The sequence below is a fragment of the Vulpes vulpes genome, chromosome 7, assembly GCF_048418805.1.
Source record: "Vulpes vulpes isolate BD-2025 chromosome 7, VulVul3, whole genome shotgun sequence".
In the NCBI taxonomy this organism is placed as follows: Eukaryota; Metazoa; Chordata; class Mammalia; order Carnivora; family Canidae; genus Vulpes; species Vulpes vulpes.
Window position 1 is genome coordinate 17,849,868 of NC_132786.1, and position 23,621 is coordinate 17,873,488.

The 23,621-nt window shown below is 41.0% G+C and overlaps 1 protein-coding gene across 11 annotated transcripts in view; it reads left to right on the forward strand.

Annotated features, from left to right (window-relative positions):
* LOC140599790 (adenylate cyclase type 1-like) overlaps positions 1-23,621 on the forward strand; it is a 271,616-nt gene that overhangs the window by 103,085 nt on the left and 144,910 nt on the right. For 7 of the 11 annotated variants that reach the window (XM_072764983.1, XM_072764981.1, XM_072764984.1 and 4 more), the window contains one exon: positions 23,481-23,557. The exons of the other annotated variants lie outside the window; for them this stretch is intronic. In XM_072764983.1, coding sequence (XP_072621084.1) covers positions 23,481-23,557 — 77 coding nt within the window. The remainder of the gene's footprint in view (positions 1-23,480; positions 23,558-23,621) is intronic. 11 annotated transcript variants of the gene reach the window in all.

The following is a 23,621-nucleotide window of genomic DNA, read 5'->3' on the forward strand; positions in this document are numbered from 1 at the left end:
CTCTCGTGTCTGCGGCAGAGACAGGCGGCCACACCAAGTACACCAGGTACACGCACATCCCAGAGGACGAAAGGCCACAGAGACAGAGAGAAAGGCAGGGGCTGCAGGGACAGCAGGGAGGGCGTGGGCACGACGGTCAGTAGTCGGCTGTCTGTGTGGTGGAAATGTGGCCCAGGTGCCTTCTGGCCTCGCCTGTGCGACACTGGGAATGGACCTAAAGTACCACGATGTATAATTTAAAAGCATCAGAGGAAACTCATGACGCAATCATAGAGGTTTATGACAACCACAAAAATAGAAACCGTGCAGTGAGGGGGCAGGGGAAGCCTTCCGTCGGGCTGCAGCCATCACGAGCTGCTGCTCCAGGGCCGAGGCTGGTGGCTCCACTGAGGCAGGTGGCTGCTCCGGCACTTCCGGGAGCTTGATTGCAGGCTCTGGGGCCTGCTCCTCCTCCAGGTCAGCCAAGGGTGCAGGTGGCTCCTCCAGGTCGGGACACTGAGTCAGAGGTTTGACCACCACGTGCATTGGCTTGGACTCAGCAGCTTGCATCTTGACTCGGGCGAAACACTCACCTCCAGCAGCCGTGCCTGGCTCGAACAGATCAGGCCCGGAAGCTTCAGCAGGCCCCACAGTCAGAGCTGGGGTGGGCTCCTGAGGTGGGTCAGGGTGTTGCTCGGGGTCCGAAGCTATAGCCCGAAGAAGACAAAGTATCATCACCAGGACGCACTTTCCACGTCCCTCTCAAATCAAGGACACTCTTCCCACCGTCCAACGTGTGTGAGGGCAAGAGCCCTGGGAGGTCTCCCCAGACTGCAGCCCGTGGGGATGGGGTGTGAGCCTACCCTGTGCTCCCAGCCCAGTTGCACAGAGGCTGGGTCTGTGTGGCCCACCCTGTCCCCAGCTCGGCCACCCCAGTCCTGGGCCTGGTTTTCCAGGTCTGAGCCTGGCATGTTGATCCCCATGAATGCCAGCAGCTTCCTCGGGGAGAGAAATTCCGGTGGCTGATGAAAATCCTCCTGATAGTAGTCCAGCCGGATGTCCAGGATGCAGGAGATGGAGCTGGAGGTACGGATGGGCAGAGGCATTGGATGACAGGGCTCCCTCACACCAAGGTGTCCCGGGGAAGCCCTGCAGGAACGGCCCCCGGACTCCCGCTCGGGGCTGTCGGAGGCCAGTGCTGCTCCTTGTCCACCTGCCACCTGGCGGTCCTGCCTGCCACAGCCGTGCTCACTGAGGAGGGGCTGGCACGAAGCCTCTGTGCGTGGGAGCCCATGACCAGCGGCGTGACCATCACTGTCTTTCCTGGGGAAGTGGGACTCACTCCTCAGCCTGGCTCCCTGCCCACTTGCCCCTTGAATCCACTGGCAGGTGTCCGGGGAAGGGGGCGTCGGCCTGTCATCGCCCTCACTGCACAGACTATCCCTCTGGGAATGTCCAAGCGGGGAGGGTGTGGGCTCTGTGTCCTGCCAGGCCTTGCCTGGAACCGCCCGGTACCACCGCCTTCCCTCCTGTGGCTCTGCGCTGCATACTCATGAGGGGCCCCCAGGGGGTGTCCTTCCACTGACTCTAATCTGACAGGGCGGGGGCCGTCTGGTCCCTGAGCCCTCACTGGCCCTCCTGAGCACCTGCCGTGCACCCTGGTCCAGGTGGCACCAGATTGGTGAGTGCGATGCTCCCCACACCCTCTGCTCTGGGTCCCAGGTGGCGGGGAGACAGAGGGCTTTGAAGGGGGCAGGTGTGGAGAAGGACTCCATTACGGGTCCCAGTGCTCTCCCACAAAGCCCATATCCCATCCACAGCCCTCCTTTCCTCTTTTCTCAAAGGACCCATTAGACCTTCACCCTGTCACAGGAATTGCAGATGTGCGGGGTGAGGGTCCAGCAGCCCCTCCAGGCCACAGCCCCCTCGCGGCCCTCCTGGAGAGGGAAGGCTCCCCTGCATGAGCCAGAGCTCACTCACATTTCCCACTGGTCCCGGATTCCTTCCTTCTTGCAGGAAGCTACGATGCATCGATATCTAGAGGAGGGCGGGGGGCATCACATGAGTCATCCAGTGGACGCGACCTCTCCTCATAGCTGCTGTCACCCTCTGACCTCCGACTAGTCCGGAGCCCTGGGGGGCCGTCCGCTCTGTGCCTGGGGCCACAGGCAGCTCCTGGAGAAGCGCCTGCACCTGCCGGCGCTTCCTGAATGCTTGAGGAGTGAAAGGGCTCCGGCCAGGCCCTGGCCGATATCCGAGTGGGCCGGGGCGCCCAGGTGTCCCCGGGGACCCCTACTCCGAATGCCCCAGGATACAGACCCCAGATGGACTCAAAACTCCCTTTCAATGGCAAAACAGGCCAGCTCAAGACCCTGGCGACGGTGGGGAGGCGGCACACGCTTCGTCATGGGGAGAGAACGATGATGACTGCTGAGCACAAGCACAGCCCCTCTAGCCGACCTGCCACAGGCCAGGCCCCGGGGGCTGCCCTACAGGACCCGACCAGGCCCTGTGTGACTCTACTCCAGTCGGAGCAGCCGCCTGAAGGGCTGGGAAGTTCAGGAACATTCCCCAAGACTCCCAACCAGTAGGTGGCCCATCCCACTGGGCTGTGGAGTCAGGGAGCTCACTTTGCAAACAGCAGGTCCAGCACCTCTTCAGGGGTGCCATATTCCTCCAAAAACATTTAGGAACTCAAATATGGACAAGTAGTCAATGCTCAACAAGGTGGGCACCAGTTCTTCTACCTCCTGCTCCAGCAGCTCCCTCCGGCTGGGGGTGGTCCGGCAGATCCGATTCCTTCTCAGGGCTGAGGCCCTTTCAGCCTGAGGTGGGACAGAGGGGACGTGCAGCCTGCACTGTAGCCTCCAGACCACCTGGGAGTTGGAGCGCAGGCCAAAGCCCGAGCTCTCAGTGGCTGTGGGGGGTAGGGGGGGGGCAGGAGTGTCCACAGCAGGGAGAAGGGGCTTGACGCCTGCGGCTCTGTCACTTAGCATCTGACTCTTGGTTGTGGCTCAGGTCATGACCTCAGCATCCTGGGAACCCGCCCCTGGCAGGCTCTGTGTTTGGGGGAGAGTGTGCTTGAGGAGCCTGTGTCTCCCTCTCCTGCTCCCTGCTCTCTGCATGTCTGTTAAACAAAAAATCCAATAAAGAAATAATCTTAGAGGATAAATTTTCAAAAAATTTGGATCAATACAAGGACCTAGTGGGAAAGGTGAGTGTCCCAGGTCCGCTTGGCAGCTGACTTCTGGCAGCACCTCCCTGCATTAACGGCTTCACCCCTTGTCAAACCCCAAATCTTAAAACTTCTCTGTCATATTTTTAAAAGTATTTTAAAATAAAAGTTTTGAAAATACACCAAGATAAGTTTCTTCTCACATCCAACTAAATGTTTTGATATTTTACATGTCTCCTCTCACTACATCTTTACAAAAGCAAGCAACATTGATAATCCTTCATTTCAATTGCAAATTGACTCCCTGTCAAAACATTTTCAAAAACTACAAGAACTTTCATAGTGGTGACATAGAATATCAAATGTCAAGTTGAATTTGAACACTATGTGCCTCGTAAGTGGAACTTCACAACAATATTCTAGGCTTGATTATTTATTAAAAGAACTTAGAATCCCATATAAGGCTAATGTTCTGGTCATTGCCCTACAAGTCATGACTACACTAATGTCCCTTTTTACTCCAAAGTACATTTCAATGTGTGTGTGTGCGTGGGTGTGTGTGCATGCATATGTGTGTATGTATGTTAATATATAATTTTAAAAATACAGTCAACCCTTAATTTACTCTTGATGATGATGTTAAATTAAGTTAAAATGAAAGGAATGTGGTCTGGTCTTGACTCTTTCAATGTGTTGCTATTTCATAGTTCCTAACACATTAACTGTGCTGAAATGAGCTTCCCACATTACTTAAGAGGGCAAATATTTGGATCCAGATTACCTTAAAAATTTGCAAAATTTATAAAGGATATATAAAGCTTGTTAAAATAATTTGTAAATTATTATATTTCATAAAAATACAAATTCCAAAATAATAAAATAGGCTTGAAACTAGAAAATAGTAAAGAAACTTTTGTCTGCCTTGATACTTATAGTTAGAGAACATCAAGCCTGATATTGCTAGGACTAACAAACAGCTGGATCACCAAGCTGACTATTCCCTTTGAAAGGTTATCCTGACTTTGGAATGGCATGAGTCAGACTCTAAAGGAGAATAAGTGTCTCTGAGGACGTTCAGATATGAGCACCAAGAAGGTAATGAGCCTGGAAATCCTCTGATACACAGAAAAGTAATAAGAATTGGGGAAAATCTTAAATGAAAAAATTATGTGTATCCAACCTGAAACTATTTAAAAAGCTCTCATCTAAAGAAAGTTTATAAAGAGCCTCATTCAGTTTATGAAACAAAAATAGAAATGATGGCAGGGATTTTATGAGAAAGCACATTCTAATCAATCTAAGAAATAACATTCTAACAGCAATATTTTATTTTTGGAGTTAGTAGTTTATTATCCTCCAAATCAGATGAAGTTAGTGGAGATGGCTTTCAGTGAATTTGTGCTCTTGGTGAGATGCTGGACTCAGAGAAGTATTGAGGTTCCTTCCATTTCTAGGGTTTCTTTTTTAAGTACTGATACCACAAAAAGTGTTAACGAATTTCCATAGTTCTCTCTAACTTTCAAATAGAGAACATATCAGGCTACATGATACCTACTTACTTAATATTTTATATGTGCATCTTATTTTTTTTATTAAAGTTACAGACCAGAATATGTCATCTATCTCTATGCATGGAGATATAAAGATACATTCATACACTATATCTATCTATAGACCAGTATATGTCATCTATCTCTATCTATAGATATGGTATGCAGCTATATCTATATCTACATATCCATATCTATATCTATATCTCCATACGTAGAGATAGATGACATATTCTGGTCTATATCCTTAATGCCAGAAAATCAGGATTAATTTTTTCCGATAAATTGTTTGACTTTGGCAGACAATAAAGAATGACCTTAAAAAACATTAAATATCTCAAAAAACATAATGGAGAAAAATAAAAATGGCTCATTATTCCACTTCCCAGAGATAACCACCATTAATATGTTGGTTCATATCCTTTTCCCTCTTTCTGTTGATAATAGACTAGTCAAAATATATTAGTGTCTTTTCACACACATGGAATAATCCTATTAATACTAAAACCATGTTTTTCAAAGTATTTCTTGCCTCTACTTCCACATAGATTGATCTTATTCTTTTGAGTGACTCTGTTGTATTCTATTCAATGTACCTACGTTTATTTATCCGATATCCCAGTTGAATAAGGGGCTTGTTTTGAGACCTTTATTATAAATGATGCTGCATAATATTTATAACAATATTATCTTCATTACAAAGACTAATAAACATCTCTCAAGTACTTATGAGGTGCCAAACACTTTCTTACACACTTTATAGACATCATTTCATTAATTCTCAAAGGATAGTGAAATCTAGACATGCTATGTAACTTGCCTAAGCTCACATATCTAGAAAGTAATGCCATTAGAAATGACAAATACCCCCCCATTTGCCTCGACATGGATGGACCTGGAGGGCATTATGCTGAGTGAAATAAGTCAGTCGGTGAAGAACAAATATTATATGGTCTCATTCATTTGGGGAATATAAAACAATAGTGAAAGGGAATAAAGGGGAAAGGAGAGAAAATGAGTGAGAAATATCAGAGAGGGAGACAGAACCTGAGAGACTCCTAACTCTGGAAAGGAACAAGGGAAAGTGGAAGGGGAGGTGGGCAGGGGGCATGGGGTGATGGGGTAATGGGCACTGAGGGGGGCACTTGATGGGAGGAGCACTGGGTGTCATACTATATGTTGGCAAATCGAACTCCAATAAAATATATATATATATATATATTTAAAAAAGAAAGTAATGAAGTGGTAATTGCAATTCAGGTTTGTCTGATTCTAGAGCTAAAGCTCAACACTCACTCAGCAAATACTTCTCTGCATACATTTTTGTATGACTTGTGTTAGTACACACATGGTACATTTATAAACATAGTATCGCTGAGTCAAAGGTTATGCAATATTTGAACCTCAAGATGTATTTTCAAAGTAATTTCCAAAAAGGTTTACCGATTAGCACTACTGCAGAAAATCAGAGCACTACTTTCTCCATACTCTTGCCAGCATTGTGTAGTATTTATCTCCCCCCCCCCATATGATAGGCAAAATAATTAGTGTTATTAGTGCTGTTTCAATATTCATTTCGTTAATAACTTACTGTTTTAGTAATAAGATGTATATATTTAAATATCATTCTTGTCATCAGCTGTTGCATTATACCTCATATGCCTATCATCTCTGTTTTGGAGAAGTGGCATAAGATTCCCAAGAAAGCTTTTTTTTGTGCATTTGTTTGTGTGTGTGTGTGTGTGTGTGTGCAGTACATTATTCATTCTCTGTGTCACCACATGTATCCAAATTCCTTGTTTTTTTTTTTTTGTTTGTTTGTTTTTTGTTTTTTTCTGTCCTTTGGAATTTGTTTCTGGGTTAAGCACAGCCAGTTGCCATGCTACCAGCAAGTTCCCATTATTCAACAATCAGTTAAGGTTTTTTTTTTTTTTTTAGGATTTTATTGATTTATTCATGAGAGACACAGAGAGAGAGAGAGAGGCAGAGACACAGGCAGAGGGAGAAGCAGGCTCCCCCAGGGAGCCCGACGCGGGACTCAATCCCGGGACCCTAGGATCACTCCCTGGTCCAAAGGCAGCCACCCAACCGCTGAGCCACCCAGGGATCCCTCAGTTAAGGTTTCAGGACTTGGGCAAGGTAACTTACTAGAGAATAGGAGCACACCGTTTTAAGTTGCTTCTTTTTTCTCATAAAAATGATGGCAGTTATGGAAAGAGAGAAGAAAAACTTTTTGAAAACTAACGTGATATGAATTAATACATGTATACACACATGCATATGTACGTGTTCTTTTAAAAGAGCGAAGAGTTCAAGGGAAAAATAACATTAAAAGAAGAGCTGCTCAAAAATTATCTTAACTTTTAAAAGTCCTTCAGAAAATAAAAAGTGATTAAAGAGTTTGAGGTCAAGAATTCTTAGAAATTAAGAAATCAACTCACCATTTACATTTCTTTTTGTGTCCCTCTATAGGAGCACCTGAGTGGCTCATGGATGAGCATCTGCTGCTTTTAGCTCAGGTCGTGACTCTGTGATCCCAGGGCCTGGGATCAAGTTCTGGATGGGCCTCCCCATAGGGAGCCTGCTTCTCCCTCTGCCCGTGTCTCTGCCTCTCTCTCTCTGTGTCTCAGGAATAAATAAACAAAGTCTTTAAAAAAATAAAAATAAAAAAATAAATTCCCTCTATACACTCCAACAAGTGCATATCACATTGCAGAAAAATGCACCGGAGTCCACCAAATGCTACCAAGTGTAGGAAGCAGTCAGGGTTAACATTTATTCCAAGTGGAAAAACGTGGCACTCAGCTACATCTAATGGCATGAAGATCAACTAAGGCACACAAAAGCACTTGTTTTTTGTAATATATTCAAAGGTACAGCCATTTGCTGTGCTTAGCATTCTCAAGACGATAGTTTTGTCAATGGTAATAAGAGTAAGTATGAGTATGTTATAGAATTATCATCAATAAAAACAAAGGTGTCATAAGTGGTGTCCTTAAACTTGGTACCAATTAGCAGCACCTGTAATCATTATCCTTAATTATTCTCATTTTCTTAGAGGAGAAGAGAGGAGAACTTAATGTGTATCAGGTTAAGTGTTTCATCCCTAAAGTTAAATACTTTTTTCTATAATAATCTCTAATGAATGCATGTTTGATGTTTTATACTTCTTTTCTTTTGCATGAGCAGACCTACTGACGTTTTTCACCCTGTTCAAGCAAAAATGAAAAAGAATGCTAAGTAATTACAATGTGGAAGTAGCCTTTTTCTTTTTCTGAGTGTTGCTTGGAAGAATGCATCTTGCTACAAAGCCAGTATTTTTTCTTCAATTAATATAAATAAGAAATGGGACAGATTAAGGGATTGGGTATGTGGTTTATCTCTGGTCTGTAATTTGTTTAAAAAGGAACTCTTATTTCTTTTCTAACCTGTTCATTTCTCTCCTCTACATAGCTTAAAAAAGAAAAAAAGACCACCTACATCCACACAATATCATGTCCCCCAAAGCCAAACTTAAAAAAAAAGGAAGCATCAGTAAAATATTTATTTAACTTTTCTGCTCTAACAGACAAATGTAACACAAAAGGCAGCAAAATCTACATTATGATTTCATGATTATTAATTTGAATATGAATGGCAATGCCCGATTCCAAAGCTCGTTTGAACTGCAAAAGTAAAATACTGTGTTGTAAGTCATTTTTTTCCCTAATTATATGGTGAAATCATTAAAAATAATGATTAAGTTCACTCAAAATGACATTGTAAAGCTTGTAGAAATATAAAAGCAGAATCTTTACATATATGTGCATGTGTATATATATATATATATATATATATATATATATATATATATATATATTTCATTTTTTTATCGTGATTCATACCGCAAAGATTTTAAGGAGATTGACTTTTATCTTAGAATTCCTATTGATAAGGAGGATAACTACCTAAAAAAAACCAAATTGACCAACCTATCAATGGAATACTACATGTTAATTTCATTATTGGTTATGTACATTGTATTATGAACATGTTTTTTCAATTGCAGAAATGTCTTCTTTACAATGAGTATTGTTTATTTGAAAAAAGAGAGATTAGACAATCTATAGCTAGAAAAAAATGAGTGAGAAAAAATTTATTTTATTTTTTATATATCTGATTTATTTATATATTATTTATTTCAGAGAGAGAGAGAGAGAGAGACAGAGAGCATGAGCGATGGGAGTTGGTGAACAGAGGGAGAGGGAGGGAGGATGCCATGTGGAATCCTTGCTGAGCACAGAGCCTGTTCTGCAGCTCAATCCCAGGACCAGAGATCATGACCTGAGCAGAAATCAAGAGCTGGACGCTGAACACACTTAGCTTGTTTACTTTACTCCATTATCCTATTATAATAGTAAATTACCACTACCTGTTCACATGTTATGGCAGAGAGTCTAACTCTTGAGTCCATTTTCTCTCCTACCCAGACACATAGCCCATACAGCATTCCCCAGCCTCCTCTGCAGCAAAATGTGTCTTGTAACTGAGAATAGACACGATATGATCCAAACCCAGGCCTAGTGATCCTCCATGTTCTTTCCCTTGCCACATAAGATGATTTCAGCCCATATTAATCAGAAATGTGGCTTCAGTGAAGAGAGACACAACTTGCTGTGACAGTGACAGGTACAAGGTAAGGTCAGTAGGATGCTGGTGGCATGAAAAAAGAAGGATCAGTGTTGGGTGGAGTTCCTGAAGGAAGGAAAGCTTCTCACGGTACATAAGATGAAAAACAGATAGATCACCCATAAAGAATTATGTTGTTTGTTTTTTTTTTTCCCCCAGCTGGAAAGTTCTTTCCAGGAGCTTCAGTACAACTTACAGATAAGGAAAACATTTAGTAGCTGAGAAAAGAGAAGTAGCAAAGTCCTTGGTTTCTTTTCAGGAAAAAAGCAAATTCCTATATTAGTATAAAGTGTTTGACTTTGTTTTCATTAATCGTCCTTCAAAAACATTGTACACATCTATTAAGCTAGGGCTATTCTTACGTACAGTAAGAGGTTGTTTGGCACATGGTAGAGTCATAAATGTTTCCTGGAAACAACTGGCCCAGCGTTTAAAGTGTTCGCTGAGGTAATAAATAATGCTGAAATATGAAATTACTTCCTTCTACATTAAGAATGAGCTTCCTCATTAAAATTATTTAAAAGACCCTCAACTTGCAATGGCTCTAGTAATAGCTTTAGTTTGAGCTTTAAGTAGGAAATCCCATCTCCAACCTCTGCCTACACTGCCAAAAAAAAACAAAACCAAAACAAAAACAAAACAACAACAACAACAACAAAACACTTCGGAAGCAAAAGCAACAATTTAGGCTGTCAGCTGCTTTGGGAAGCCCTCTATTAAGGCACATTTCAAGTAGAAAAATGGTCATTTTATTTATTTTATTTTAGGATTTTACTTATTTGAGAGACAGAGCATGAGCGAGGGGAGGGGCAGAGAGAGAGAGGAGAGGGAGAAGGAGACTCCCCACTGAGTGTGACCTGGCACAGGGCTCTATCCCAGGACCCTGAGATCATGACCTGAGCAGAAGTCAGATGTTTAATCAGCTGAGTCACCCAGGCGCCATAACAATGGTCATTTTAAAGAAGCCCCTTACATAGCCTAATACTTAATATAAATTGTTCCTAAGATACAAAATGATAAACTCCCAGCATTTGATCTATCATCACACCTGTGATTCACCAAGTTTGTGAAAATATACCCATTTTACCCATGCCCTACAACCCACGCAGCATAAAGGGAGAGAGAGCTTGAGGTCGTGATCTACAGTAATCCTCGAGCAGTAGCTGACAAGTTGCGCCACTGGTAAGGGACTTATAAGAACCCAATTGAAAAAAAAAAAAGTTGATGACAAGAAGTTCTGATAAAGTATAGGAGTGGTCCCCTTCGAAAGAGCATAAAATATGGATATTCATGTCCCATTTAATCTTTTAGAGAAGGCTGACGCTGCAGAGGGACCTCAATAATCAGACGCACAAAATTACCTATTCTATAGCTATTAGTCTTCATTTTCATTAATCCAAGTGTTTTCTCAATGGGAAAGATACTAGTAGGCCAGGATAACACAAGGCGCCAGGTTTGACAACATGAAATTCTCTACACACACACACACACACACACACACACACACACACACACACACACAATTCTCTTTACAGTTGATACAGTTATGGCCAACCAGTGTGCTGATAGCAGAAGACAACACAAAGCATTTCATATGGCACCTTCTGTCTAACTGGTATGACATTGTTTCTACTTGACTCCTTTTATCACTATGGGGAAATATGTTTTCTTGCAGGAAGAGACATATACGGAATCTTTCTTCTTTGGTCACAATTCTGTCAGCATCATGACTTGTATGTAGGCTTACAAAATCCTTATTTTCTTTGGATCTGACGTAATCTTACCTCAGACAAAGGGAAGTAGTTTGCAACAAAAGAAATGTGTCCATGGGCTTACCCCAAAATCCACTGGTCTCAACATCTACAAGTAGCAGATCTGATAGAATGGAATAATCTGCTAAAGACTGTTGTAGCATCTTTCGGGAGACAAAATCTTGTGGATCTGGGATGGCGTCCCACCAGATGTTACAGACCTTACACCATTATCCAACACATGCCATCTCTCCTGCTGTCAAAATGCACAAATCCAGAAACCAAGGAAGGCAGTGAGAGTAGCTTCTTTCAGCAAATAGGTAGAAGTGCCCTAGTTTACACAGAAGAAATGCTTCCCCTAGACAACACAATCTCTGTTAAATTGGAAAGTAAGTATGCCCTCGGGCCATCGTAAACCCCTCAAGCTCTTAAACTTACTGGCAGAGAAAGGGACTACAATCATGGTTGAGGTGACTGATGTTATTTAACAATAGGAAATCAGATTGCTGCCGCACAATGGAGGCAAGAACCCTTTCTAGAACCTAGAGGTTTCTCTGGATTGCCTCACTTCTATAAAAGGTCAGGTAACAGAATAATGAAGCAATCCAATCAAGGCAGAAGCAATCAAAGGCTTATACCACAAGATCATATCACCAGATAAAGAATACTATAGCCCAGTCACTGACAGAGCTTAGAATACACATTGAATGGATGTAGCTAGAAGAATATAGAATTGTCATTTAAGGTCCTATGAGAGGTTACACAAGTTACGGGACTATGGCAGCTATATTTTATGTTAATTGAGAATTTCTTCTCTCACTTTTCCCCCTAGATTATCTTACATAAAGCTGGCATACTGAGGTTTGCCAACATTATAGATTTTATTTGGGAATATGACTGAACTGACATCAGGTCATAAGGTTATAGTAGGTGATGGGATTCATGTATCCCTTGTATTAGAGACACCTTTTTTTCGTCTGGAAAAGAAAAGATGCCAAGAATAAAGAGGAGTGGAATGCAGGAAATTTTCAATTTTTTCTTGCATATCCACACTCCGCTCTCTTTCTCAATGCCAAGGAGGCTGTCCTGTATGGACTACATCTGTGCACTTCCTTCTCTGGCTTCAGATTGGATCCGGCCAATGGGAGGAACCAGGAAGAGTTTGGAGGTTGGCAAAAAGTAAAGTCAAGATATCTACTCCCTTGGTTCTTCCTTGGAGAGTAGACATCATCTGTCCCCAAAAAAGGCCACAGTCTCTGTCAGGTGACCCTCTGCAAAAAGGTATTTTTTTATGAGCTCATATAATTGCCTTCTCCCTTTCTATTTAAGGTCTAGGAATAGTGATGACTTAACCGCTGATTACTAGCCCAGTGTACAACCAACTATTCCTTGTTTTATCTAAACTCTATTGACTCCTGTATAAGTAGTTCTCGTATTACATTTTCCTTGGCTACCTCCTGAAGTGTACATCTGTTTCCTGCTGATACAGATTTTTAGAAATGTAAGTGAGAACTGTAGCAGATACCCCACTCACATGATAAAGTTGATAGTTAAACCACTCTGATAAGCACTTAACCCAACATTTTCTCTATATTCAATTCTAGTTTTCAGTTAAACTCCCTAACATGCTTTCCTAAAAGTCTTCAACATTTTTTTGGTGTCATATTCTTCAACCAGTTAAAAAATATATGACGATATATCTGTAATATATCATGATTCTCTGTTCATGATTAATAAAGGTATTACAGGAAACGAAAAGTAGAAAACTTAAAGGTAAAAAATAATAAAATAATTCTAATACTCTCTTTTTCTACCCCAGTAAAGTAACTTATGCATCCTTGAGGTGGATATAGTACATTCTGGAAACCATTGCCAATAAATAAATCATAGCATGCATTTCTTCTTGCTGTCAAAAATGGTTGTTCGTTGACATTGTTGGTTGATTGGCTGTTATACAGATACTATTTCATTTTGGTATTCACCTCACAGTGCTGAACGTGGGGTTGACTCTCTTACTGATTATTCTTAATGGTATAATATCAAGAAAAAGGAAAAGTTAATGGATAGGATTTCTTAGGTCAAAAATACGGATTAGGTTCAAGTGGTAGATGTGCATTGTGATCATAACATTGTCACATTTCATGGAAAAAGGTATGTTAAGGTATATATATGTGTGAACTGTACATATATTTGAATTCTGATGAGGTGTAGTAAGTGGGGTTGGGTGGAATACAGAATCTGGAAAAGGAAGTTTAGAATAGTGAGACACATAGAGTGGAATCATGAAAGCACAATTTGTTTTATTCTAAATATTAATCAGAATGTATTCCTTCAATTCAGGTTAAGGTTTGTAAGGTTTACAGTTCTGAATGATCAGATATTATCCTGAAAGAAAGCTTATATGATTCATCAGTAAACTTATAAAAATGAAATTATATCAGTTCTTCAATTTAGCTGTCCAGTAATGGACCCAGATTTCCTATTTCCTAACTTATTCCTTCATCTTTAAATCAGATCCTTTTCAGAAGCTCTAGCAATAATTTCAGTACATCAAAATTAAATAATGTAAATTTGCTACAAGGGGCCCCATCATGTGAAATGTATCATTTTGATAATTATTCTATTCATAGAGGAAATTTCTACCGGAAGAAAAAAAGGTCCAATGTTCTACACAAACTAAAAGCTAACCTCAGCCATCCCATATTTAATCACTACCTGCCTCCTACTGCCACCCCTTATGTTCATATGTTTTGGACGTTCAACATTTTATTGCCCATCTTTGTAAACCAGCTGCTGATCTTTGTATTTATTCATAGTTATTATAAATTTTATTGCTTAACATTAATTTAACTGAATTTTTATTTTCTACTACCTTTGGGCAATAATAAGAGCAACCAGGATATAAATAATGTGCTATAATAAAGGAAGATTTCATATTAATAGTCAAAAAAAAGATGTTAGCTGAATAGTGTAAATATGTCATTAAAATTTCAGAAACCCATAATATATATATATGTGTATATATATATATATATATATATATATATATATATATACACACACACACCTTTGTCCTTTTTAATAAGGACAGCTTATCAACTCAGTTGTCCAACTTATCAACTCAGAAACTCAACCATTCAAAATACCCAAGACCCAAGTCAATACTCAGTAAGCATTTACCGTCTGTGCCAAATATACATGATAATTCTAATATTTAAATGTCATAAAAATCAAGATGCTCAACTTTTAGCAAGGTACATGTCTAAATGAACATCTTTTTAAAAATTGATCAGAACTACATGAAATATTGTCAAGTAGAACCTGGCTTTTATTATCTAAGCCTTGTTTTTATTTGTTTTTTAAAGGGACTTTTGGTTACATCATAAGGTTAAAGGCATATTGTGGATACTTACCTAGACGAGCTACAGATTAAATTAGTGAACCTATGTAAAATAACAGTCTTTTGAGTCTGAGGATAAGCAATACTCTCTTTCTTCTTCTTTATAGTTTCCTCTTAAAATCCTTCACATTCTACCTGTTTATATAATAAGTATATATATGCACATATATGCACATATGTATGCTTATGCTTATGCAAAAAATTATATAAACACACACGTACACATACCAATATATAGACTTTTTGTGTAATATTTAAAATATCTTTAAAAAATAAAAATAAAATATCTTTATTGATACTACTATTTTCTTTCATATTTGATGATTTCATCTTCACCTTTTTATAACTACATATGAAACAGTTTAATTAAGTATGCATTGCTAATTTAAATTGTGTACTACATAAACCTATCACAATAGGTTAAATTTATTGATATCGAGATTATGCACTTAAATTGGATTTTCCAGATAACTATGAACCTTTTGAGGTATTTTTTAGAATTTATTTTAACCTGAAGAAAAAAGTAGTTTACTCTGACATAGTTCACTGCCGATGTTTAGGAATAAATCTGTTTTTCTATAGGAATAATTACTAGTAGTCAGTTTAGGAAATGGATCTAAAATCTCTTTATATTAGGGGTTTTGTCATCCAATAGGTAATTCCATTGCAATTTATGGTTAATAGCTCTTTATTCATGCTACTGGGAAGGGACAACTAATTTAGTATCTATCATTATGTTCTTATATTTTCACAGTTATTTTATATTTAGTCTTCTGTATCACTGAACTAATATAAGAGGAGTGTTCTTTTAGAAGTGGCCTTTAAGATTGCTTATTGATCAAATTTTAGTTCATCTTCCATTACAGCATAGCGAAAGCATTTCACTTTTTAGAGATTTCACGTTTCACTCTTAGACATTGTTTCCTTCAGCTCCGTTTCTTCACTCTGGCCCCGTTTTTCCCATGTACTGTCCTATTTCATGAACTCTCCAATGAGAGATCAGTTGGGTGAAAAGACAGGTAATATGCATGGCCATATTAACTTGCATTCATCAAGGCCCACACCCCTGCATCTCTTTTAAAATTATAGACTCACAACATACCAAGATTGGGAATTCAGTTTTGCCTGAATGCACAACAGTTTTGAATAGAGAATTGCTTAGACCCAGAGTATCTCTCTTTGCATTAGCTGTTTTCAAAATCAAGTTGAGTTCAGTGTGCAAGTCAGTCTTGCAAATCAGCCATGGTCTCACCAACAGTTCATGATAACCTAAAGAGTAAGAATATGTGTCTCAGGCAAAACAGACTAATGGGAGAATAGAAAAGGTAGAACAATGCTGTAAAGTTCCTTTTCATAGGAAGTATCACAGGAAAGTAAACAGAATCACATGATAGTAGCAACTTGCTCTAGTCCCTTGCCCATTAACTGACATAATTGGCTCACTCACTGAGGAGCAGTCAGGGATGCTCAGCTTGAGGTGTTGAAGAAGGTACATTATCTCTTTTGTAATGAAGCATCTGGGGCCATTATGTAAAGCCATTCTGCTCATGTAAAAAGGTGTTCCTAAGACTTTAAAGCAAGCTGTATATGGATGCCCAAGGCAGGATTAAAAGTTTAGTTTTCATGATAATCATTTCGTGAACTTCCATTCATATTGGTCATCTTTTAACCATATAGGCTAGCAAAAAGGAAGGGAGGAAGATGAAACCAAATTTTGTCAAGTTTAACTGTGCAAGGTTCAGTGTGATACGTTCCTCATAGAGTAGAACTAAGGAATTCCCTGATGAACAAAAACTTATTTCCTTAGAATTTTTCCATTTCCTCCCATTTTTTCCTCAGCTAATTAAATTATTGCCATCTTCTTTTAGTCCTATCAGATGCCTTTGACTAATCACCAAGGCCTTTTGTAGCCTTTTTCCCTACCTGCGAATTATCTACTTCATGCAGATTTCATTTTTCAAGTTTGGGACAGTAGTTCATGAAACAATTTCAAATTCTATTCCCATGTGCATTACATGTTGAGCTGTAGATGTTCACATGTAATGGAATGTTTAATTTTCATAAGTGTTGGACATGCGGGAATTGTATCTTCATGTCCATGCTGATTCAACTCAACAAACATCTATTGACTTCTCTATGCCAGACTCTATTTGGGATACTTGGCCTATATCAGTGAACAAGAGAGAAAAAAATTCTAACTCTAGTGCTTCTTACATCTTATAATATACATTCTCTAGTTCTGCTCCGCCCACGAGAAGTTTTCCATTTCCTTCCATGTTATTCATTCTTATAAGTACTACTAGAAAGTTTCCAATGAAAACTTGTGCTAATGTCCAATAAAAACAATAAAAAAAGCAAACAGGTAGTACTTAAATTGTATTCATGTGTTATGCACTGTTCTCAACTTGTTACATATATTAAGTCATTTAATCTGCATAACAAGTATACGGGGTGGACACTGTTTATTATCATCATCCACACTATTGAATATATCAGTAGTCATTTCTCCTGAGTAAAATATCTAGGAAGTAATTGCTGGATGGTATGGGAAGTATATTTTTAACTTCGTAAGAGATTGCAAATTTTCCTCTAAATCACATTCCTATCATCAATGCCTGACAGACCCAGTTGCTCTCCATCCGTGCACTGCTAGATAATGTCATCCATTCTGATTTGGTCCTAAAGATAATATGTGGTAATAGCTCATTACAGCCTTTTTTGAAGGATAAAAATATTTTGATAGTTTTCTATACATTTGTATAGAAACAGATTGCCAGCACGTACTATGGAATAGATTTGTGGACAAGTTCCAGAGGGTGAATTTCCAGCAAATCCCACTGGTACAGCACCAAAGTGTGAGTGATGGCTGTTATCTTTTCTAACAAGGTCTGACTATTGAGCTCTGAAGGGAAAATTCTTCCTTGGGGACTCTGTCCTAGCCTTAGCAGGAGTGGCTATTTTGTATCATATTTATGACATCTGCTGCTGTTATATTCTTGAGCACTGTCTCAGCTTCTTACTGGCCACTCCTACTTATCCCAGTTCCTTGAGGTAGTTAATAATTATTTCTGTCAAATGTTGTTTTTTCAGACTTAATGTTTGATTTCCCTCCTTATTCATCATTTTTGGCAAAAGTAATGTGTCCCCTTCAGTGCTTTACATTAGGAAACCATGATGTCCTCTTGTCCCATTGCTGTTGTTTGGCTTTCATCACTAGTTTGAACTGCCAGATTTCTCCACTTTTCCCCCTTTGTAATTAATAACTTCCTGTGAGATACTTTGGGTCTCTGTCAGTGTTCTGTTCCCAAAAACTGTAGATAGCATCCACTGCTGATTCTTCCCTTCATCATTTATTATTGTGATGTTGCAAAATGGTGATTTTTCTGTCCCTCTCAGCTTATTAGCTGATACTGTACTGTATGAATGAGACTTTCCTTTTCCATTTATTACTGTGGGCTTGTGAAATTTTGTTATATTATGAACCATTCCTTTCATTATTTTGATAACCACATTGTTCCAATTTGGGCAGTAGGAACCCCTTCAAGTTGAAATCTTGTCCTTTGACATACACCTATTGATTGTTGAATACTTCTAACTTTCTGGCAAACCAGATACTTTCTAGGCTTATCTTCTACTTTTACTGATACAGCCTTGGTTTTTCTCTAAGGAGCCCCAATTCCCTTTTTAGTGAAGTCCAACTTGTCTTGTATGAATTTTTCTTTTGTTTGGTATTAAGAAATCTTTACCTAACATGTTTTCCTCTTAAAGTTTCCAAGCTTTAAGTTTTACATTTAGATCTATGATCCATTTTGAGTTAATTTTCATGTGTGATATGAGGTATGGATCCAAGTTCATTTTACTTGTGGATATTTAATTTTTCCACCACTGCTGTCAAAAAAGCCATCCTTTCTCCTACTGCACTGCCTTTGTCAAATATCAGTTGTCCACGTATGTCTGGGTTTATTTTAGGGCTTTCTGTTCCATCGATCAGTTTGTTATTACACCAATACCATGCTGTTGAGTCTTGATATTAATGCCAAGAGATCTTTTAGCAGGAAAACAATAGGCAGGATGTTCTGCAGGGAATTTTTTTTTCATTTTTAAATTTTAATTCCAGTATAGTTAACATACTGTGTTATATTAGTTTCAGGAGTACAATATAGTGATTCAGCGTTTCTATACATTATTCAGTGCTCATCATGATAAGTATACTCTTTAATATCTATCAGCTATTTCACCCACCCCCTACTCATCTCTTTCTGGTAGCCATCAGTTTGTTCTCTATAGTTGAGTCTGTTTTTTGGTTTGCCTCTCCTTTTTTTCTTCATTTGTTTTCTTAAATTTCACAAGTGAAATCATATGATAATTTGTCTTCCTCTGACTTCTTTCACTTAGCATTATAACCTCCAGATCCCATCCATGTTATTGCAAATGGCAAGCTTCATTCTTTTTATGGCTGAGTAATTTTCGTGTGTGTGTACAGGTGTACACACCACCTCCTCTTTATCCATTTGTTGATTGATGGACACTTGGGCTGCTTCTATAATTTGGCTATTGTAAATAATGCTTCAGTAAATGTAGAGTTCCATGTATCCTTTCAAATTAATGTTTTTGAGTTGTTTGGGTAAATATCCGGTAGTAGAATTACTGGATCATAGGGTAATTCTGTTTCAAAATTTTTAAACAACCTCCATACTGTGTTCCACAGTTAGTTTTTCCCACCAACAGAGCACAAATGTCCCTTTTTCCTCTACATCCTCGTCAACACTTGTGGTTTTGATTTTAGCCATTCTGACAGGTGTGAAATAATATCTTAATGTGATATTGGTGTCTGTTTACCTGATGATGAGTGACATGGAGCATCTTTTCATGTGTCTATTGGCTATCTGGATGTCTTCTTTGGAGAAATGTCCGTTCATCTCTTCTGCCCATTTTTTAATTGGATTTCTTTCTTTCTTTCTTTCTTTCTTTCTTTCTTTCTTTCTTTCTTTCTTTCTTTCTTTCTTTTCTTTTCTTTTCTTTTCTTTTCTTTCTCTTTCTTTCTTTCTTTCTTTCTTTCTTTCTTTCTTTCTGTATTGAGTTCTTATATTTTGGATACTAACCCTGTATCAGGTATGTTGTTTACAAATATCTTCTCCCATTCCCTACATTGCCTTTCAGTGTTGTTGATTGTTTGCTCTGATGTACACAAGCTTTTTATTTTTATTTATTTATTTATTTATTTTTTAAAATTTTTTTTATTTATGATAGTCACAGAGAGAGAGAGAGAGAGGCAGAGACACAGGCAGAGGGAGAAGCAGGCTCCATGCACCGGGAGCCCGATGTGGGATTCAATCCCGGGTCTCCAGGATCATGCCCTGGGCCAAAGGCAGGCGCCAAACCGCTGCGCCACCCAGGGATCCCCCACAAGCTTTTTATTATGATGTAATCTCAATAATTTATTTTTGCTTTTGTTTTCTTTGCCTCAGGAGACATACCTTAGAAAAATATTGTTGGGGTTGATGTCAGAGAAATTACTGCCTGTACTCTCTTGTAGGATTTTTTTATGGTTTCCGGTCTCCCATTAGGTCTTTAATCCATTTTGAGTTTATTTTTGTGTATGGTCTAAAAAGCAGGCCTGTTTTCATTCTTTTGCACATAGCTGTCCAATTTTCCCAACACCATTTTTTGAAGAAACTGTCTTTATTCCATTGGATATTCTTTCCTCATTTGAAGATTAGTTAACCACAGAGATGAGGGTCCATTTCTGAGTTCCCTATTTTGTTCCATTGATTTATGTGTCTATTTTTGTGCCCGTACCCATACTGTCTTGATGATTGCAAGTTTGCATTGCGGTGCCTCTGGTTTTGGTTAACCTTTTCAACATTTCTTTTTTTAATTTTTTTATTTTTTCAGTCTCAAATCTATTATATTTAATTTAATTTAATTTTTTTTAATAATAAATTTATTTTTTATTGGTGTTCAGTTTGCCAATATACAGAATAACACCCAGTGCTCATCCCGTCAAGTGCTGCCCTCAGTGCCCGCCACCCAGTCACTCAGTGCCCCCCACCCCCCACCCTTCTCCCCTTCCACCACCCCTAGTTCGTTTCCCAGAGTTAGGAGTCTTTCATGTTCTGTCTCCCGTTCTGATATTTCCCACTCATTTCTTCTCCTTTAAATATATAATTAAATATATAAGTAATATATAATTTATAATATTAAAAATAATTAAATATATAAATAATATAAACAATAATAAAAAATTATATATAAATAATATTCTAAAAGTATAAAGAGCTTATACAACTCAATACCAAAAACCCCCCAAAAATAATCCAATTAAAAAATGGGCATGGGACCTGAATAGACACTCTTCAAAGAAAGATATACAGATGGGGCAGCTCCAGTAGCTCAGCAGCTTAGTGCCCAGGGTATGATCCTGGAGACTCCGGATCAAGTCCCACTTCGGGCTCCCCGCATGGAGCTTGCTTCTCCCTCTGCCTGTGTCACTGCCTCTCTCTCTGTGTGTCTCTCATGAATAAATTAAAAAAAAAAAGATATGCAGATGGCCAACAGACCTAGGGGGCCCTTCTAGGCTCCACGGAGGGCGGGCCTCTGTGCGGGGGGCGCGGCCTGGAGCCTGCCCAGCACCTGACCCCGAGCGTGACCCGAAGGCCTCAGGGCGTGGCCGCGGGAGGAGCTGGGCCTCGATGCATTGACCCGACACGACCTGACCATCCCCGTGGCAGGAGGTTGCGCTGCTGCCCCGCTGCTCCAGGCCCGCGGTTCCCGGCGCTGCGGGCTCCTGGCAGCGGCTCTGCAGGCCTCGGTCCAGGCGCGCAGGTCGGCGTGGGCCCCGGGAGGGGTGAGGGGCCCCGGGGTGGCTGTGCCAGAGGCATCTGGCCCTCGCGTGTGGCGCTGCGGGTGCCTGGGAGGGACCGCGCGGGGGACAGCGGGCCTCGGGGGAGGCGGGGCGGGACCTGTGGGCGGAGGGGGTGGCGGTGGGGCCTCCTCCTGGCGGCTCAGGGAGGGTGCGGGGCCCCTCCCCCTGGGCTCAGGGAGGTGCCGGGGAACCCATGCGCGCGCGCTCAGAGGGCTTAGGGTGCAGGCACCGTCCACCGTCAGGGCACGGCCTTGGGGCGGCGGCTTGAGGGCCTGGGCTGCTGGGCCCCGGGAGCCCCCGAAGGCCCTGGCTCTTCCTCCCCGCTCTCAGGTGCCTCCTGAGCGCCCCAGCCTGGCCGGGGAGCCCGCCCCCCGCCTTGGTCCCTATCAGGTGAGTACAGCTCCCTCTAACACTGTTGAATTTTGAAGTGTTCCCCTTTCTGCGCATCCTGTCCAGCGTTTGGTGTTTCCTGTCTGGCCAGTGCTGCCCCTTCTCACCGCTGTGAGGTGGGATCTCGGTGTGGCTTTGATCTGTATTTGCCTGATGGAAATACAGTGATGTGGGCACTTTCTCATGGGCTTGTCGGCCACGTTTGTGTCTTGCTCTGTGCCGTTTCCATTGGTGTCTTTTGCCCATTTCCGGATTGGATGGTTGGTTTCTCTGCTGTGGAGTTGAATAGGTTCTTTCGAGATCTTGGATGCTGGCCCTTTATCTGAAGGGTCAATTGCACAAAGCTTCTCCCATTCTGGAGATGGTCTGTTGGTTTTGTTGAGTGTCTCTTTGGCTGTGCGGAAGCTTCTCATCCTGGTGAAGTCCCAGTAGTTCATCTTTCCTTTTGTTTCTCTGGCCTTCGTGGGTGTATCTTGCAGGAAGTTGCTGTGGCCAACTTTTGGATGGGCGTTGCCTGTGTTCTCCCCCAGGGTTTTGATGGAATCTCCTCTCACATTTAGATCTTTCATCCATTTTGAGTTTATCTTTGTGTCTGGTGTGAGACAGTGGTCCAGTTTCCCTCCTCTGCATGTGGCTGTCCAGCGTTTCCAGTGGCATTTATGGAGGAGACTTGTCTTTTTTCCAGTGGATGGTCTCTCAGGCTTGGTCGAATATATGGTCTTGACCATCGAGTTGAGGGTCCACTTCTGGATTCCTCTTCTGTTCCATTGGTGGCTGTGTCTGTTTTTGTGCCTGTACCACACTGTCTTGGTGAGCACAGCTTTGCAGCGCAACCCGAAATCCGGCATTGTGCTGCCCCCCGCTGTGGTTTTCTTGGCTACTATTCCCGTGGCCATTCGGGGTCCTTTCTGATTCCACACAAATCTTCCAATGATCTGTTCCAGCTCTCTGAAGAGAGTCCGTGGTATTTTTGATAGTGATTGCGTTAATTGTGTAAATTGCCCACGTTGACGTTTCCCAATATTCATTCTTCGGATCCATGAGCATGGAATAGTTAGCCATCTCTTTGTCTTCCTCAGTCTCTTTCAGACGTGTTCTGTCGTTTTTCGGGTTGAGATCCTTTACCTGGTTCGTTAGGTTTATTCCTAGGTAGCTCATGCTTTTGGGTGCCATCGTAAATGGGGTCGACTCCTTAATTTCTCTTTCATCAGTCTCATCATTAGCGTCTAGAAAGGCCACTGACTTCTGGGCATTGATTTTGTACCCTGCCACACTGCCGAATTTGCTGTATGAGTTCTAGCAGTCTTGGGGTGGAGTCTTTTGGGTTTTCTAGGTGTACGGTATCATGTCATCTGCGAAGAGGGAGAGTTTGACTTGTTCTAGGCCGATTTGAATGCCTTTTATTTCTTTTTGTTGCCTGATGCTGAGGCTACGATGTCTAGTGTTATGTTGAATAGCAGTGGTGAGAGTGGACATCCATGTCTCGTTCCTCATCTTCTTCGGGGAAAGGCTCCCAGTGTTTCCGCCTTGGGAATGATAATTTTCTGTGGGCTTTTCGTAGACGGCTTTGAAGATGCTGAGGAACGTTCCCTCTATCCCTATACTCTGAAGCGTTTGGATCAGGAATGGATGCCGTATTTTTTCAAATGCTTTCTCTGGATCTCTTGAGAGGATCACCTGGTTCTCGTTTTTTCTCTTGCAGATCTGATCAGTCACACGGAGTGTTTGACGAGTGTAGAACCAGCCTTGCATCCCAGGGATAAATGCCACCTGGTCACCGTGAGTAACTTCTCAATGTACTGTTGGATCCTATTGGCTCGTATCTTTTTTTTTTTAATTTTTT